Here is a 19,366-nt window from a genome sequence, read left to right as displayed (position 1 = left end):
AATTTACGAAAAAGAATTTTTTGGAAAGTTTAAAAAAGCAAAAACATTTAGAACGTTTAAATATCTTGAAAAGATTCCAAAAACTGGTAAATTTGTAAATTATAGAAATTTTAAAACAAATGTCGATTTTTTACAATATTGTAAAAAAAGAAGCTTTTTATTGATTTGGAATGGTTTTTTAGAGAATCAACCAAATTCTCTACGTTGCTGGGAAAATTTAAACTTATTTTCTGGAAAATTATTGGAAATTTTTTTTTATTTTTGCAGAATTTTTTCAAAATTGTACTTTTTTGTAAGAAAAAACTCTTCTGCTTTAAGATAAATTTCATATTTTTTGATAAAAATGCAACTATTTGCTATAGAATTCAACAATTTTGTTAAAAAGTCATCATTTTGGTTCAAAATTCGTCTTTTTGGATTGAAAATTCAATTTTTTTGGTAGAAAATTATTTCTTGTTAAAAAAATCATAGTTTGATCGTAAAAACTCGACTAAAATCTTTTTCAACAGAAAATTTAACTATTTTTTTGAAATTTAAACTTTTTGATTTAAAACTTCATCTGTTTTGTAGAAGAAATTTCATTTTTTTTTTTATGAAAATGCAACTTTTTGGTTAAAAATCGTTCTTCTTTGCTTGATAATTAAACTAATTTGTTTTAAACATTTGGTCGAATTGCTTTCTTCAAAAATCACTTTTTTTGTTAAAGATTTATATTTTAGGTTGAAAAGTTCTCTCATTGGTTAAAAGTTTAATTATCTTGTTGAAAATTAATCTTTTTTAATTGAAAATTAAACTACTTGGGTCAAATTTAAAGTAGATTGTGAAATTTTTCTTTATTGAAGGTTTAAAATTTAACTGTTTAGTGAAAAATACTTTTTTTTTAGAATTCATTTTTTAACAGAAAATGTAACTTTTCCATTTTTTTTAAGATTAATATTATTAATTAAAAATTCGCGTTTTTTTGTAAGCAAATTATTTTTTTAGTTTAAAATTTCCTTTTTTTGCGTAAAAATGCATCAGTTTCGTCTAAAATTAATTTTTTGTTTGAAAATTGAATTTTTATAAAGAAAATTTGTCTTCTTTTTCTGGTTTGAAGGTTCAATAATTTAGATAAACTTGTATTTATTTTTTGAGTAAAAAATCTTTCATTTTTGGAATTTTTTTTTTTTAATTAGGTAACTTGTGATTTTTTCATTTATGATATTATTCAGTTTAGAATGCGTATTTGAATTAAAATAATTTCAAATGCAGTTTTAAAGACTTAAACATTTACAAATTAGAAACTAGGATGAAAATGAAAATATGAATTAATTAATGATTTCCAAATTTGAATTGCACTTGAAAAATTTTAAAATAAATCATTGATTGTACAAAACGATTCGGCATCAGTTCACAGTTTTAGAACTTCTAGATTTTGACGTTAAAAATTAGACTGTTTCAAGTGGAAAATCTTAAGCATATGTAAACGCCCCACTGAAACTTTATAAACTATTTTTAATTTTAAAATAACTTTTAAATAATATATTTATAATTAAAGGCTTTTATTAAATTTCAGTCCAAAATATTTCATTCTTGAACCACGTAATTTTAAATTGATTTAATTTATCTATTTATTTAAAATTTATTTATTTATTTAAATACTCAAAATGGAACAAAAAAACTAAACTTCGAAAATTACAATTTTAATTGTTATATTTAAAAATTCAAAAATATTTTAAAATATATTTGAAATTCGAATAATTTTAAAAGATATTTAGAAGTTGTGAAAAACTTTAAATAATATTTTTGAATTTGGAAAAATTCGAAACAACATGCAGATGTTTCAAGATCTTGAAATAGAATTTCGAAGCATTTTAAGGATTTTTCAACTATTTAAAATAAAAATAATTCAACATAACAATTCAGAATAATAACCGGGAATTTCAAATTTTAACAAATTCCGAGCTAGTACTCGAAATTTTCAAAAAGAAATAAAATTCTGAATTGGAACAAGAAATTTTACAAAAATTCGAATTCTTTTTGGAAACGGGACATTTTCGAAAAGTATTAAAATTCCGTATTTGAAGAAGGAATTTTCAATTTTTAACAAATTCTGGTTGGCATTGAAATTTATCCAGGAGAATAGCAATTCTCAATGAAAAATTGAATTTTTCCAACCAAATTATTGCTCTATGTTAAAACGAGGTATTTTCGAAAAAAATTAAATTATGAATCGAAACAGGGAATTTTTTCAAAAAGTTCTAATTTTTGAAATTAGTTGAAATGGAAAATTTTCAAAAAGAATTAAAATTCTGGATTTAAACAGGGAATTTTTCGAAAAGAATTAAAATGTCGGATTTAAATAGGGAATTTTCAATTGTGCAGTTGAAAAGTGTTAGTAGCTTATATATTACACGTGCAAATTGTTGAGCATATTTTAATACAAAATTGTTGAATGAAACAAATTTTAAACTTTAATTTTCTAAAATTAAAATTCAATAGTTTCACTTTGAGTGCTTTCACTTGCAGTTCAGTTCTTATTACTTCGAAGGGAACAATTAACTTTAGTGTTCGATTTTTTAAATTTCATTGACCGTGAATAATGTTTGCGAACCGGGAAAAAACCGGGAAATGTCCGGGAACTTTTTTCTTTGACAGGAACGACCACCCTGAAAGAGGAAATATTTCTGAAATATAATATAATTTTTTTTTTACATTTTTCGTTAGGAATTTACCTGTTTTTTGTTGAAAATCTAACTACTTGAGTTTAAAAGCTGAAATGTTTTGTTAAACATGAATTTTGCTGTTGAAAGATCCATCATTTTAATTGAAAATTAATCTCTTTTTAAAAATATAACTATTTTTTTTTAATTGACATTTTATAGTTCAAAATTTAACAACTTGTTGAAGTTTGATCTTTTTTTGATAAAAATTGAAGTATTTGGTTGATAATTGATATTTTTTATTTAAAAATAAAACAATTTTTTCAAAAATTTATGCAATTTGTGGAAAGTTCGTCTTTTTTTGTATAAAATTGACCTTATTAGATGAAAATTAATTTTTCAGGCTGGAAATCAATTTGCTTGGTTAAAAAATAAACTCTTGTTGCAAATTAATTTTTTTTATTGAAGATTCATCATTTTAATTACAAATACATTTTTTTGGTTGAAAAATGAGCTGTTTGATTGAAAATTTGTTTTTCTTTGGATGGAAATGAATTTGTTTACCAAAAACTTAACTATTTTGTTCAAAATCTGTTTCTTTTTTCATTGAAAATAATTTGTTTCGGTTGCAAATTCCACTGTCTTTTAAAAAATTCGTCTTTCTGGCTGAAAAATTCTACTATTTGGTTGAAAATGCAACTATTTCGTTGAAATTTTTGTTCAAAATTAATTTTTTTTGTTTGAAAATGTGAAATGTGAAATTAAATTTTTTTTACTAAAAATTTAAAAATTCTCACTAAAGATTCATCATTTTAATTGAAAATGCATGTCTGGTTAAAAATTTAACATTTTTGTGGAAAATTCGTTTTTTTTTTCAATTTAATTTTTTTAAACTAAAAATCTTTCTTGGTTGAAAATGCAATGCTTTTGTTATAAATTTTTTTTAATTTAAAATTTATCTGTTTTAGCAAAAATTTAACCTTTTAACTAGTTAAAAGTGCAACTGTTTTGTTTAAAATTAACAATTTTAACTTGAAATTCCTCTCGTCGGTTACAAATTTAAGTTTTTTAAACTGAAAATTAAACTATTCAATTTTTGTTTGAAAATATATATTTTTTTAGTTGAAAATACGTTTTTTTAAATTGAAAATTTAACTGTTCCAATTCAGAATTAAAACGTCTCTTTTTTAGTTTAAACTCAACTATTTGGTTGAAAATGTATCATTTTTATTTGAAATTTTTTTAAAATTATTTTTCAGCTTGAGAATTTAGCTATTCCTATTTTTGTTGAAAATTTATATTCTTGGGCTGAAAATTAATTTGTTTTGGCAGAAATGTAATTTTTTTTTAATGTAATTTTTTGGTTAAAAATTAATCTATCTTTAAGTAAAAATTCTTTTTTTCTTATATAACTATTCCATTTCTGGTTGAAAATATATTTGCTTAATTTGAAAAATAAACTATTTTGATAAAAATTCGTATTTTTGGTTAAACATTCTTATGATTTTGGTAGGTAGGTAGGTAGGTAATTTTTAGTAATTTCTTCTTTTTTCTTTACTAAAAATTTAACAATATTATTTCTGCTTGAAAATGTATGTTTTTTAATGTAAAAATTCAACTGTTTGATTAAAAATCGTTTTTTATTGTTAAAAATGCATATTTTTTGTTGAAAATTTAACTGTTTCGTAGAGAATTCGTCTTTTTGGCTTGAAAATTCAACAAATGGGTTGGCATTTTTTCTCCTGCCTGAAAAATCTTTCTTAGTTGAAAATTCAATGCTTTTATTAAAAATTTGTTTTTAAATTTAAAATTCATCTGTTTCAGCAGAAATATACCCTTTTTTAGTTAAAAATACAACTGTTTTGTTTTAAATTAAAAATTTTAAGTGTAAATTCCTCATGTTGGTTAAAAATGTAAGTTTTTGGTTCAAAAATTAACTATTTTATTAAAAAATCGTTTTTTGTTGTTAAAATTCATTTTTTCTTAACTTTTTAATTTTTGTTTAAAAATATATATTTCTTTTAGTTAAAAATTCATTTATTTGAATGAAAATTGTTCTTTTGTTGTTGTTTTTGAATGTAATTTTTTTTTGACTGAAATTAAACGGTTAAATTTTTTCTTGAAAACTTATCTGTTTTTTATTTGAATATTCATATTTTTGGGTTGAAAATTCAACTGTTTTGTAGAGAGTTCGTCTTTTTGGTTTGAAAATTCAACAATTTGGTTGAAGTTTTTTTCTCTGAACTGAATAATCTTTCTTGGTTAGAAATTTTTGTTTAAAAATTAATTTGTTTTTGCAGAAATTTAACACTTTTTGGTAAAAATTGCAATGGTTTGGTTGATAATTAATCTTTTATTTATTAAAAATTTAAATACTTGGCTAAAACTTCATTGCTTATTTAAAAATCGTTTTTCTTCCTGTTGTAAATTGATCATTTTAGTTTTAAAAAAAATTTTTTCGTTGAAACTTTATATTTTTTTTTGGTTGAAAAATCATTTTTTTAGCGGACAATTTAACTAATTCCATTCCTGCTTTAAAATTTGTCTGTTTTTTTTTAATTCACCTGTTTTGCAGTTTAGTTAATAATTAATCTCTATGGTTGAAAGTGTAACTAATATTATGTTCAAAACGCATATCTTTGTAGTTGAATAATATATTTTTTTTAATTGAACGTTTAACTGTTCCAGTTAAGATTCATGGTTTGAGTAGAAAATTAATCCCTTTGGTCGAAACTTGAACTAATTTGTTGAAAACTTTCTTTTTTTTTAATTAAATTTTTGTACTAAAAATTTAACAATTTCATTTTTGCTACAAAACTTATGTTTTTTATTTTGAAAGACATCTTTTCGGGCTTAAAGCCAACTGTTTTCTAAAAAAAATACGATTTTTCAGCTTAAAAATTTACTTCTTTTCTTAAAAATAAAATTTCATTTTGAAAATTCAGCGCTTATGGTTGAAAATATATTTCCATGTTTGTAGGATAAAAATTCAATTATTTGATCAAAAATCCAACTATTTTGTTGAAAATTCTTCGAAATTTTCACTTGTTTGGTTAAAAATTAACTTTTTTTTTTGTTGAAAATTCATCTTTTTGCGTTTTAAAGTCAACGGTTTTCTACAAAATTTGAATTTAATACGGCAGCTAAATTAACTTTATTTAGAAGAATTTATTTCCCTGTTTTCGTGAAAAACCATCCTATTTCCCCCCGTTGTGAGAGCATTTTAGACTCTGACATCTGCAAATATAAATGATGAATATATGAAATGAGCGAAAAAACTTGTCTTTAATTGTCATAACTTTTATTTTATTGTAGATTAAAAGTTCCACTCGGATGTACAACAGAGCTTTCGCACAAGGGGCAAGAGTTTCTCACCCTTTTATTCACAATGCATGATCGTGATCACGACGGAGCTCTTTCCCCCCAAGAAATGGATTCCTTATTTTCCAAGTGCCCCTCTCCGCCCTGGGGAAACGAATACAAACACACGGTCTGCACAAACGAGCAGGTAAATCAATTCACTATTTTACACTTTTTTTTCAACGATCACACAATTTTCTCACAATTTTTCTCTCATGCGACTATTTCTTTACTTAAGCTTCAAAAAAATATTTTTTAACTTCTTCGCTAATTTATTACGAAAACTGGCTCAATGACTGATTAGGGAGCGTCCAAAATTCTAAATATTCAAGCTAAAATGATGAGCTTTTATCAAAACAACTGAATTAAAAAAAAAATGTTAAATTTTGAACTAAAAAGATGAACTCTGAAAAAATCTTTTTTTTTTTTAATAGGCGTGTCACAAAAATCGCAAAAGCATTGTTGTTGCTTTTCCTCAATACCGATTGGGTGATTTGAAAATTTCGAAGAAAAGATCGTGTTTGTGCATAACAAAAATTGAGAGAAATTTAAGATTTAATAATGTAAAATTTTATTATTTAAACAAAGTTAGACATGTTCCGCAGAACGAAAACTTGTATTTGACATTAGAAAAAGTAACTTTATTGTCAAATATCTATCCAAAATTTTATCTTTGCAGCAGGTGAAAAATTACAGATTTTCAGTTAAAATATTTAATTTTCAAACAAAAGAAAGAAAGGGAATTTTAAAGAAAATAGTTACATTTTTAACCAAAGTGATACATTTTTTATTGAAAAAATAGATTCTCAACAAAAAGTGCAATAGTTGATATTTCCACCTAATAATATTTTAATTTTTAATCAAAAACAGGTGAATTAAAACAAAAAATAAGAATTAAATATATATTTAAAATATAATATAATATTAAGATATGTTTATTAAAATATTTAATTATTCAAATCTTATATCAAAACAGATTAATTTTTAAACCAAAATAAAAGAATTTTTGACAGGCACGTTGAATTTACAAAAACCGGGAAATGATAGTGAATTTTTTTTTACTGGGAATTTTACAAATTTGTAGAAGAAAAATGTGTCCACGTTCGATTTCAACAGATTATAAACAATTCGTTGAATTGTTATGTTTTCCAATTATGCTATTATTTAGCTTACAGTGGGTAATTCAAAATTTTTATAATTTCAAAATTTTCCATTAAAAATTTGTATTTCTAAGCTTACGTTTTTAATTTAAAGAATTTTCAAATGCTTTCAAATAAAAAATAAAAATCCTTTTGGATGAAAAACATTTTTATTTAATAAATAAATAATGTTTTACAATTTATCTGTACTATAAGTAAGAAAAAGTGAACAAAAACGATTGGACAAAACGATTTTAAACTACTTCAAAATGAAATCAACTATTTTCAACTTAAAAATAACTTTATAATAATATATTCTTAATTAAAGGATTTTATTAAATTTAAAATATTGTTTCAGTCTAAAATATTCAATTTTTTACCCATTCAATTTGAAATTTTCAATTTAAAAAAAGATGAATTATTGAACATTTAGCAATATTTGAATTTTTATTTCAGACAAGTAAATTTAAAACAAATATTTAAAAGTAAATAATATTTAACTGAATTGTTTGAAATAGAAAGCCTGAAATCGTTAAAATTTCGAAGAGCCTTTAAGCTTTGAACTTTACAATTTTAATTGTTGTATTTGAAAAATGCTTAATTTGTAAGTGAAATTTAAAAATTTTGAAATATAATTTACAAATGAACATTTGTAAAAAAAATTTGAGTAATTTTGAGAGATATTTAGGGTTTTAAAAAGATTAAAAATTATCATGCAAATTTGAGAAAGTTTTCCTAAAATCTTCTAGAATCTTTTTCGAAAATTTTATTTAAATCTTTGAAAAACTTTTTAAATACTCTATTAAAAGGATTTTTCAAAATGAAAAATTATTCTCAATTTTCCTAGGAATTTTAAGAAAATTTTTTTGTTTAAAATCTGCGAAAATCTACATTTTGTTTTATATTTAGCTATCATTTCAAGTTTTACATTAAGTTTGAATCTTTTCAAAACCTCTACGTATCTCTTAAAATTATTCAAATTTTGCCTAAAAATAAGAAATGTTCAATTGTTATTTATACATCCAAACTGTAAAGAAATTTTCTAAAATTTGCAGGATTTTCTGAAAATTGTAGAAAAAAAATCAATTAATTTTGACAGATATTTAGAAGTTCTGAAAAAATTTTCAAAATATTTTTAAATTTAAAACCAACTTAAAACAACTTCTAGATTTTTCAATATTTTGGAATAAAATCTTGAAGCTTTCCAAGGATGTTTAAACTATTTAAAAAGAAAATAATTGAATTTCTAATTCAAGAAGTGCTCAGTTAAAATTTTTTCATATTTTCTATATTTGATATTTTTAGCTTAAAATTCCTTAAAATTATATAATTTTGAAAATTTTAAATTTTATTGATTGATTTTTAATTTACGCAATTATTAATTATTATTAGCAATTATTTAACAGTTCCACTTTGAGTGCTTCCATTTGCAGCTCAATTTTTATTACTTCAAGTGGAAAATTTTGTAGCTTTAGTGTTCCATTTTTTTAATTTCATTGACCATGAAAAATGTTTGAGAACCGGGAAATGACCGGAAATTTATTTCGTCGATTAAAACGGCCACCCTGAAAATAATTAAATTTTTAACCCAAAAAGGACGAGAAGGAATTTTCAACTAAAAATATGTATTATTTGATAAAAATAGAATAGCTCCTTTACGGTCAAAAAATTTTATTTTTAACAAAATACTTCATTTTTAAGGAACGAAATTAATTGTTAACGAAAATAATTTATCTTCAATCAAAAAATTATTTTTTAAATAACAATAGTTGAATTGTCTACCAAAAAATTCATATTTTTGACGACATTATTAAATTTTCAATCATAGAGATGAATTTTAAACCAACAAATGAAATGTCTATAAAAAATACTAATTATCCGCAACAATTTAATGGTTAAATTTTCCGTTAAAAAAATTAATTTGCAATAAAGAAACTAATTTGCAACCATATGGTTAGCTTTGTAATCAATTATATTAATTTCCCACTATAATAATAAATTTTCAACAAAAAAAAAAGGATAAATTTTCGACAAACTTGGAATAGCTAAATTTTTAACAAAAAAGATTCTTTTAGAACAAAATAAACCAATTTTACCTAAATTTGTAATTCGTAAAGGAATTTTCAATCTAATAGTTAATTTTTCAATATAAGTAATGAATTTTGAGCCAAAAACGTGAATTAGTCATCAAAAAGATGATTATTGACCACAAAGGATAAAGCTTCAATAAAATACAACAAATTTCAACCAAATAACTGAGTTGTCAACTGTCGAAGATAAATTTTGAAACAAACATGGAATATTTAAATTTTCAGTTTAAAAAATTAATTTACAAGCACATACATTTTTCAAGAAAATATTTAAATTTTGAATCTTGAACCAAAAAAAGTTTTTCTGTCGCATTTCATAATTAGCGAAAATCTTGGAAACTTAAATCATTATATTAGGAGAAAGATCCTGGGGTCAACGTAAAATTAACTTTTTGTGATAAGTTTTTATTTTCAAAACTATTATTTAGATGTAAATAATGTAATGAAAATATAGAAAAGGGCTTATTTTGCATTTATTGCAATCATGCACATAAATGTAATATTTATATTACTGTTGTACATTAAAAATAAAATTATTTAATACATTTATGTGATTGATACGAATTAAAAAATACATTTTTGCAATTTAAATTTCAACTAACAAAAGATCAGTTTTCAAGTAAAAATTCATTAGTTGAATTCTTAGTTTAAAAAAATTAATTTATGATAAAAAGAAAATGAATTCTCAAAAAAAAACAGTTGTATTTTCTATTCGGAAAAACGAATTTTTAACAAAATATAAAAAAATTCAATGAAATAGTTGAATCTTCTACCAGGAAGCCGAATTTTCACCAAAACATATAAATTTTTAACCACATAGTTTTTATGTTTCTAAAAGTTTTTAAATAATCAGTTGAATTTTAAAACGAAAAAAGATCCATTTTTAACCAAAAATTGTTTAACTAAACTTTTATTGAGAATGAATATAAAAAAAAAAATTAATTCTATACAAAACAGTTTCATTTTGCATCAAATAGTTGAATTTTCTGCAAAATTATTGAATTTTCAAGCCGAAAAGATTACCTTTTTGTTAACAATGTTATTTCAAGCCGAAAATATAAATTTCCAACCAAATAGCTCAATTTTCAGTTTAGAAAAATAAGTATGAACAAAAAAAAATTAAACTAAGATTACAAAACTTCAACGCGTCCTATCAAAAGTGATTCATGGAACTTTTGTAGATATTTTTTAGCTGCACAATTTCTGTTTAATAATTTTTTTTTCGTAATTTGTATCATTTCTCCGAATATTTAATTTGCCTTATTTTCAATTTTATTTTTCACAAATAAAACAAAAATTACGCGTTATATCGATAAGTGATTATTAACAAAGTGTATCTTTTTTTTGACCATCATTTTTGTTAATTCATCTTTTTTCGTGCCTTGCATAGTTTGACTACAAAATGGTTTTTTTTAAATTATTTTTTGTGCAATAAAAATAAAAATTTTCGATTTTTTAAGAAAATCTATTTGTTAATAAATAGTTGTGTCAAATTTCGGACAATTCTAATACTTTCTCAATCATAAATGATGAGAATGTAATAAAGATTATTTTTAAACCAAACACGTCAATTTTCAACCAAATATTTAAGTTTTCGACCAAATTGTTTAATTTTCGAGCGGAAAATACGAATTTTCCACAAAACAGTTTTATTTTGAATAAAAAAAGTTAATTTTCAGCCGAAACTGATTAATCTTTAACCAGACATTTGCGTTTTTGACGAAAAAAAGATTAAATTTCTGCAGATCTTCAATAGACTTTTAATAGATTTTCAATTAAAAAGTATGTTTATCAAGAAATAAACCAAATTTCAATAAAAATGTTGACTTCAACCAAAGAGAATGTAGTTGCAGTTAAAAATAATTAACAAATATTCATCAAAAACAAATTGTTTCAGATAGAATTTTCATCTTATACAGTGAAAAAACACGTTTTTGTAAAATAGGTTTAAAAAAAACAATTATTTCACTATTTCATGTGAGTTTCATTGGATTGTAAACATAAATTAACTTTAATTAATGTATGTAGCGACAAATTTTATCCATATTATGCTAGGAATACGAATAACAGACGACTGGAATTTAAATAAAAATTCTAACCTAACTTTTAGATCAGATTTCAAAATAGTAAATGTTTCATGTATAAATTAATAAAAATTTACTTTGAGTTCATTTTTGCTTCAAAATAAGTCCATTTAAGTTTATAATCTTTTGAAAATCACAGTAAAGAGAACAATAATTGCTGTTTTTTTTTTAGAAAAATATTTCTGTAAAAAGTGAAAAAACGGCCGTGCGGCGGCGCTAGTAGTAACTTTGTTCTACAAAACCATGCAGTACCATAAGAAAAATGCATAAAAATTACAAAATAAATAGCAAAACTCCTTGAAAATCATTTTTTCATCATAGTGTAGAGTCAGGTGACTCTACACTGTGCCAAAAATATATATTATTATCAAATTATACAATTTTCCAAATTTCAAATAACGACAAGATCTTTAATTGACAAAAAATAAAATCCCGAATTTAAAAATATACGAAACCAAAATTCACCGACTTCAAAACCGAATTGTAAAATAAACGAATTAATTAATTCCTAAAAATATTTCAACTTTCGAAATTTAGAACTGCTGAAAATCGTTATTTTATTATTAATTTATGAGCAATTAATATAATTATAAATAAAGCAAAATATGTAATTAATCATTTATTTTTTCTATTACAATTAAATAACGAACTCTTAAATGTGAAGCGAAGCTAAAATATTTGAAAAAATTGTATGTCACTCTTAAAGAAAGACCATTAACGAATATTTTTTTATCTTTGACAACACTCAAATTAATCGAAAATTATTTTTTTGTAGTGTTATAATAAATCCATGTTGAAATTAAATTCTGAGAATTGAGAACAAGAAAATAAGTATTATCACCTTGTTTTTAAATTTATGTAAATATAATTTTCATGAAATTCTTGAGAAAATTTAAAAGATTTTTAAGTTTTTCGGGCTTATCAGAAAAGAATCTAGAAGATTTTTTTTCATAATATAAGATTTTAGGAAATATTATGAAAAATTCGAGTCCTGTTAAAAGATGTTGAGAAATTTTAAAAGTTGGGAAGGAATAAAGAAAAATTTGATACATTTTCGATAATGTTTTAGAGTTTTCAAATATTTGTAATCTATTTAAAACGTCTTAAATTCCTGAAAATATTTTTAACTGACACGAATTTTTCAAACAAATTTCAAATATCATTTCAAATTTTAAAAAAATTTACCCTTCAATCTTTTAAATTTTCCCAGCAATTTTAAGAAAAATGGTTTATTCTCTTGAAAACTTTCGAAACCCAATTTTTGTTCGTTCTTATTTTGCAATCTTACCAAATTGAAACATTTTGCTTCAAAATCTTCTAAATTATTTTTAGAAATTTTTCATTTTGCAAAATAGAAAATTATTTAAAATTTCCACGTGAATATAAGAAAATTTTTTTTTTTTTAATTTTGTAAGACCTTCTAAACCTTCTAATTTCCAAAAATGATTAACATTTTTCATTAATTCTGCAAAATAAAAAAAAGTGCCTTAAAATCTTATCGATTCTTCTTTGACTATTTTTGAAATCTTCTAAAATCTTTTTAAATAATCTCTTCAAATTAATTTTTCGAATTAAAAACTTATTTTAATTTTTGAATCATTTCAAAACTTTGGAATATCTCTTAAACTTACTAAATTTGTTTCTAAAATTATGTAATAGGGAAAAATTTTGTTTTAAAATCTTTCAGACTTTTTAAAAATGTTAGGAAATAATTCAAAATATTTTGTGGTCTTTTTTCGATTTTCTCTTGAAATTCCTTACAAAACAATCATTTAAAAATTTCCCATGAATTCTAAGAAAGTTTTTTCACACCCTGACAAAATTCATCCAGTAAATCATGAAAAATTAAAAAAAAATGGTCTCAAAGTCTTCCATATTCTTTTAACCCACATTTTAAATGTTTAAAACTTAAAATTATTCTTTGAGAACAGAAAAACACTATTAGAAAAATCCACCGTGTCATTTTCATAATGACTAAACAAATAAACCGTTTTCTTGTTATTTTTTAAAGAGTTTTTAATGTCTCAACATGTCAAAAGACAACAGTAAAAACAACTAGAAAAAAGTTACTACTAGCGCCGCCGCATGGTCGTTTTAAACACATGGGCCATTTTCAACTCGCGGTGACACGAGGCTGATAATATGTAAATACCATCTAAAATACTTTGTTTCCGATAAAGACTTATTTTTATTATCCAATAAATACTTTAAACTCCACAGAAAAATTGTTAAAACCCTTTTATGCACAAATTAAAATGCATCATTAAAATCGTGTCCATTCTTTCTAGTTTGATTCTTTGTCACCAGGTGGCGTATCGCAGTTTAACCATTCCCAATTCAACCAAAACTGAAATGATTACGTTTTAAGTTAAAAAATCAATTTTCAAACAAAAAAAAAACGAATTTTGAACTAAAAAAGGTCATCATTTTATGATCAAAAATTGAATAAATAAATTTTGAATTAAAAAATAACTGTTCAACCAAAGAGATGAATTTTTAACTAAAATTATGGAATATTCAAATGGAACATTAGTTACGTTTTTAGTTCAAAAGAATAATAATTTTCAACTGAAACAAAAAACAGCTTTTTTTCAACAAAAGAGTTGAACTTTCAGCAAAGTAATTTTTTTTCAACTTGAAAGATGAATTTTTGACTAAAATTATTATTATTTTATTAGAATACTTACATTTTTAACTAAAAAGAAGAAATTTTAAACAAAGAGAATAAATTTCAAAAGAGAATTTACTGAGTTAACTGGAATATTTTTTGGATGAAAACTCAACTTTTTTTGTAATAAAAAATTCTTTTGCTTTTAGATATTTTCTTAATTTTGTTAGAAAGTCATCCTTTTTGGTTAAAAATTCGTCTTTTTAAATTGAAAACTCCATTTTTTCGTAGAACAAAGTGTTCTTCTTTGTTTGGTAATTCAACTAATTTGTTTGAAAAATTTAGTTGAATCGCTTTATCAGGAAATCATTTTTTTTGTTGTTAAAGATTTCTATTTTATGTCGGGTTGAAAATTTAACTCAGAGAAGGTATTAGATTTGTCTAAAATTTGACCCCCCCTCCCAGTTTTTGTCAAAAATTCACGTTTTGAGACCCCTTGAATTCGAAAAATAGGTTTTTACGAATGTGCCTGTCTTTATGTTTGTCTGTCTATGAGCACGATAACTTTTGAACAAAATAAACTATTAGATTGGACTTTGATACACTTGTTTAGTGTCCTAAGCTAAATGCCAAGTTCGCTGGTCAGCCATTTTGGATAAAAATGCTAAAAGTAAGCGTATTTTGAAAGTTTTTGAAATTTCATTTTTTCATGATTCAAAAATTCTCTGTACGCTTGTTCATTGTACTTGAAAAGTAAAATGTTAATTTTCGAAAGCCCTACAAAATTATCATAACAGCTTTTTGAATTTTTTCGAAAAATTGATAATTCAAATTTTGAACAAACAAATAGTAATAAAAAATTGTATTTTGTTGTCAAACTATGCAAGGCAGGAAAAAAATTATAAGATAAACATTATGCACCCAAAAAATATCTACAAATTTGTTATTAATCACTTTTGTATAGGACACGCAGTTTTTGTTTTATTTATTAAAAAAAAAAAAAACAGTGAAAATACGAAACTTACATTTTTCGACACATGACACAAGCTAAGAAAAAATAAATAGATAACATTTTTTTACCGAAAGTAGAGAACAACAATTTTCATTAATGGTTTTTTTATATGATTGGTAGTTTCTATTTTAATCGTGAATAACAACATTAAATATAAAAAAATTACATTTTTGGTAAAACGACACAAGATATAAGAGAAAGGTTGTTCAACCCAAAAAAATCTAAAAAATTTTTTGAAATAATTTTTTAATAAAACGCGTCGTTTTCGTTTTAATCTTAAAAAATAACATTATAAGTAATAAAATTGACTGTTTGGAGAAACGGCACAAGATAAATTAAAATATTCATAAGAGCGTATGTTCCAAAACGTACCTACAAAATTCCCTTCACCTATTTTTTCATAGGATAGGCCGTCTTTTTAACTTTTAGCATACCAAAATTTACCAGTTTTTTTTGGCCTCCAAAAAGGCTTTTTTCTCATTTATATTTTCAGATTCAAAACATGAAAAATAAACAAAAATTATGATTCAAAGTATTAAAAGCGAACTTTCTGGATCTAGGTATTTGATACGCAACCATTCTTTAAAAAATTAAAAACGTAGAAGCTGAATAGTTTTAAAATAATATTTTATAAAATAAATATAATATTTGAAAAAGTTCTGAAATGTATAATTTTCAATTAGTTTAAAAAAATTTTAATATAACATTTCCAAAACAAACTCATTTAAACTAAACACTTTCCAATTAAATCAGTTCTACATTTTGTACAATCATAATTCAATAAATTCAAAAATGAGTTTGAAATTAATTAGGGAAAAATTAAAGAAACTCTAAAAGAATTTGATCAAATTCCTCCAAATTTAGGGTGAGTTTTAAAAACTTCAAGATGAATGAAATAAAAACTTCAAAAACTTTATCGAATGAATAGAATTGAGTAAATTTAGAAGAATGTAAAAAAATTCAGAATAAACTAATAATAATTTAGGGTGAATTCAAAATGAATTGCAAAAAATATTTTCAAATTTTTTTAAACGTGACAATGCAATTTCGTCTGTTTTAATACCAATGCAAGTTACGAATTATAATAATAGAAATTTATGGGAATGATATAAAATTTCAGGGATAAAATCGAGTGCGAAGCACGAGATACGTGATGAGAATGGGTTCGTTAAAGCCGAAGGAGATTTAACAAAAGAGAATTCACAATCATTAAATTACTGTTGTCGATACTTTTACCTTTAGTTTTAAATAGTCTGTGCAGAAAAGTCGAGCGCGTAGCGCGAAGTAAATATATTATCGAGCGCGTAGCGCCAGAACTAACAGTCGCGCACTTTAGGCGCGCTCAAACTTGCGAGCGCATCCTGAAACGAGAAAAATCGTGAATTGTCGTCTCTGATACTGAATTTGTTCCAGGGGTGGATCACTTTCCAAGGTTTCATGTGTCAGTGGGCTCTGCTGACTTATACTGACGTGAAAAAAACTTTAGAGTGTATGGCATATCTCGGCTACAATTTGTATAACAACGAGTGCCCGACAACGGCAGTTACTGTCACCAGGGAGAAGAAATTGGATCTCGCGAAGAAACAGTCGAGTCGAAATGTGTACAGTTGTCATGTGATTGGCCCAAAGAGCAGCGGAAAGACGACACTCTGCAGGACATTTGTCGACCCTAAATTGGAGGTGGGATTTTCAGATTCCTCTTATAAATATACTGTCTATTTTAAAAACAAACAAAAAAAAGTGATCAGGGTGGCGACTTGACCGGCAAAAATCCGGGAATTGTATTTAAAAACTAACAGGGTGTCCGGCGACCTTTAAAACCTCGAAAAACCTGGAATTCTCCTTAAATATCCCACGAGAACCGTGAATTTGAATTTTTATTTTGCTTTTAAAACAGTTTTCAAGGGATTGACAACTCGGTTTTTGAGTATAAACCCGATTTCAAAATATTAAAAAATATTTCAAAGCTTCTTTAATGTTTAAAAAAATTTTGGACATTTCAAAAAGAGTTCACGGATTTCGAAGACTTAAAAACAATTTAATATTTCACAAAAATTTAAAAACTTTCAAAAGATTTCCAAGATTTAAAATTTTTTAAAGAAGGATACAATGCACGAGATGTCCAAGATTTCAAAATATTTCAAAAGGTTTTAAAAGATTTCAAAATTTATCACAAAGATTTCAAATATTTTACTGATTTTAAATTAAGACAAAATATTTCAGAAAGATTTCATAAATATTTCAAAGAATTCATAAGGATTTCAGAAGATTTTAAGAATTTCAAAGATTAAAAAAATTTTAAATAATCTGGAAAGGTTTCATTTAATTTGAAATTTTAAAAGATTTTAATGATTTCAAACGAACACAAAATATTTCACAAGCATTAAAGAAAAATTTCAGAAAGATTTAAAAACTTTCAAAAGATTTCCAGGATTTTAAATTTTCGAAAAAGGATACAATACACCAGATGTCAAAGATTTCAAAAAATTTCAGAGATTTTAAACGATTTCCAAAGGTTTTAAAAGATTTCAAAATTTTTCATAAAGATTTCAGAAAGATTTAATAAATATTTCAAAGAATTCCTAAGGATTTCAGAAGATTTTAATAATTTCAAAGATTTGAAAAAGGATATATTACGCCATATTTCAAAAATTTTAAACAATCTTGTAAGGTTTCTATTAATTTGAAATTTCAAAAGATTTCAATGATTTCAAACGAACACAAAAAATTTCTTAAACAAAGATTAAAGAAAGATTTCAAAACTATTTGAAATGTTTCATAAAGATTTCAAGGATTTCAAAAATCTTATCAACATTTTAAAGATTTTAATGATTTAAAATAAATACAAAATATTTCACAAAAATGTCATAAAGAATTCAAGATATTCCAAAGCTTTGAAACGATTTCTAATTTTATTATAAAAAATATTTTACAACGATTTTAAACATTTATAAACTATTTTTAAATTAAAAATAACTATAATATAGTCGTAATTAAGAGCTTTTATTAAATTTAAAATATTCTTTAAGTCGAAATTAATCAATTTTTAACCCAATTTATTAATTTCATTTTCAACTTTTAACGTTACAATTTTAATTGTTATATTTAAAAAAGGTATAATATTTAAGTGAAGTTGTTTAATTTTTACGTATAAATAACAAAATTTAAAAAATCATAAAAATCGTCCAGGTTCTTTTTTGATCATTTTCGAAATCTCTGAAAATCTTATTAAATTTTCTGTTACAGCATTTTTCAAATTGAAAAATCATTTTCAATTTTCCTAGGAATCTTAAGAAATTTTTTTATTTTTTTGAAATCTCACAATTCTTAAAAAGACTAAATGTTTGTTTGAAATCTGCAAAAACTTACATTTTGTTTTAAATTCGGCTGTGGGTATTTGCACCAAAATTTAAAGATTTTTTTTTAATTTTACAGGATTTTCTAAAAGTTGTAGCAAAAATTCAATTAATTTTAATATACATTTAAAAGTTCCGCAAAAATGTCAAAAATGATCTTAAATTTGGACAAATTTAATACCACTTCTAGTATTCTTAAGTTTTCTAAATAAAATTATAAAGCTTTTCAAGAATGCTTAAACTATTTAAAATTAAAATAATTTAACTTCTAATTTAAGAACTATTAAGTTAAAAAAAATTATTTTTCAATTTTTAAAGTGTCTAGCTTAAATTACTTAAAATAATAAAAATTTGAAAAACTTTCAAAGTTCATTGCTTGATTCTTTAATTTATAGTACTGAAAATATTAACGTGGATTTATATTTTTTGAACTTAATCTGAATCTTTGAACTCAATTTTATACGCGTAAATTATCGAGCATTTGAATACAACATTTTTTAATTAAAAACTTTTAAATTTCAATTTTAAATGTTCAAAATTTAACAGTTCCACTTTGAGTACTTTCATCTACAGCTCAGTTTTTATTACCTCAAGTGGAAAATTTTGTAGCTTTAGTGTTCCATTTTTTTAATTTCATTGACAGTGAAATATTTTGAATATTTTTTTATTTTATTTTCTATTTATTTTATTTTTTCGTTATTTTATTTTATTTTTGTTACTATAGTTTCGATTCAATTTAATTGGCTGAATTAAAAAAAAACGAAGCATGTCTGGAATTTATACCTTGAGAAAAGGGACGGAACCCTGTAATTCGATTTTTCTGTGATAATAATTTTTAATTTGCAGAAATTAACAGATGAGATAGTACCTCAAAATTCGCATGTGACTGTGAATACGGTGCACGTTTATGGACAAGAGAAGACAATAATTCTGAGGGATATTAACATACTAAATGTTCAAGATGCCTTAAGCCCCGCACAAATTCAGTGTGATGTGGCAGCTTTGGTTTACGATACCAGCAGCCCCAAATCATTTGAGTACATCGCGCGAATTTATATTGTGAGTTCCGCAAAGT

At 23.6% G+C, this 19,366-nt stretch overlaps 1 protein-coding gene across 5 annotated transcripts in view; it reads left to right on the top strand.

The window, feature by feature from the left end:
- LOC117167672 (mitochondrial Rho GTPase) overlaps positions 1 to 19,366 on the top strand; it is a 60,433-nt gene that overhangs the window by 21,702 nt on the left and 19,365 nt on the right. For all 5 annotated transcript variants that reach the window (XM_033352779.1, XM_033352780.1, XM_033352782.1 and 2 more), the window contains exons 8-10: positions 5,958 to 6,150; positions 16,349 to 16,615; positions 19,138 to 19,350. In XM_033352779.1, the coding sequence (XP_033208670.1) occupies positions 5,958 to 6,150; positions 16,349 to 16,615; positions 19,138 to 19,350 (673 nt within the window). The remainder of the gene's footprint in view (positions 1 to 5,957; positions 6,151 to 16,348; positions 16,616 to 19,137; positions 19,351 to 19,366) is intronic.

Source organism: Belonocnema kinseyi, chromosome 2, assembly GCF_010883055.1.
Source record: "Belonocnema kinseyi isolate 2016_QV_RU_SX_M_011 chromosome 2, B_treatae_v1, whole genome shotgun sequence".
Lineage (NCBI taxonomy): Eukaryota > Metazoa > Arthropoda > Insecta > Hymenoptera > Cynipidae > Belonocnema > Belonocnema kinseyi.
Note: the sequence above shows the minus strand (reverse complement) of the source record. Positions and strands in the feature narration are given on the sequence as shown.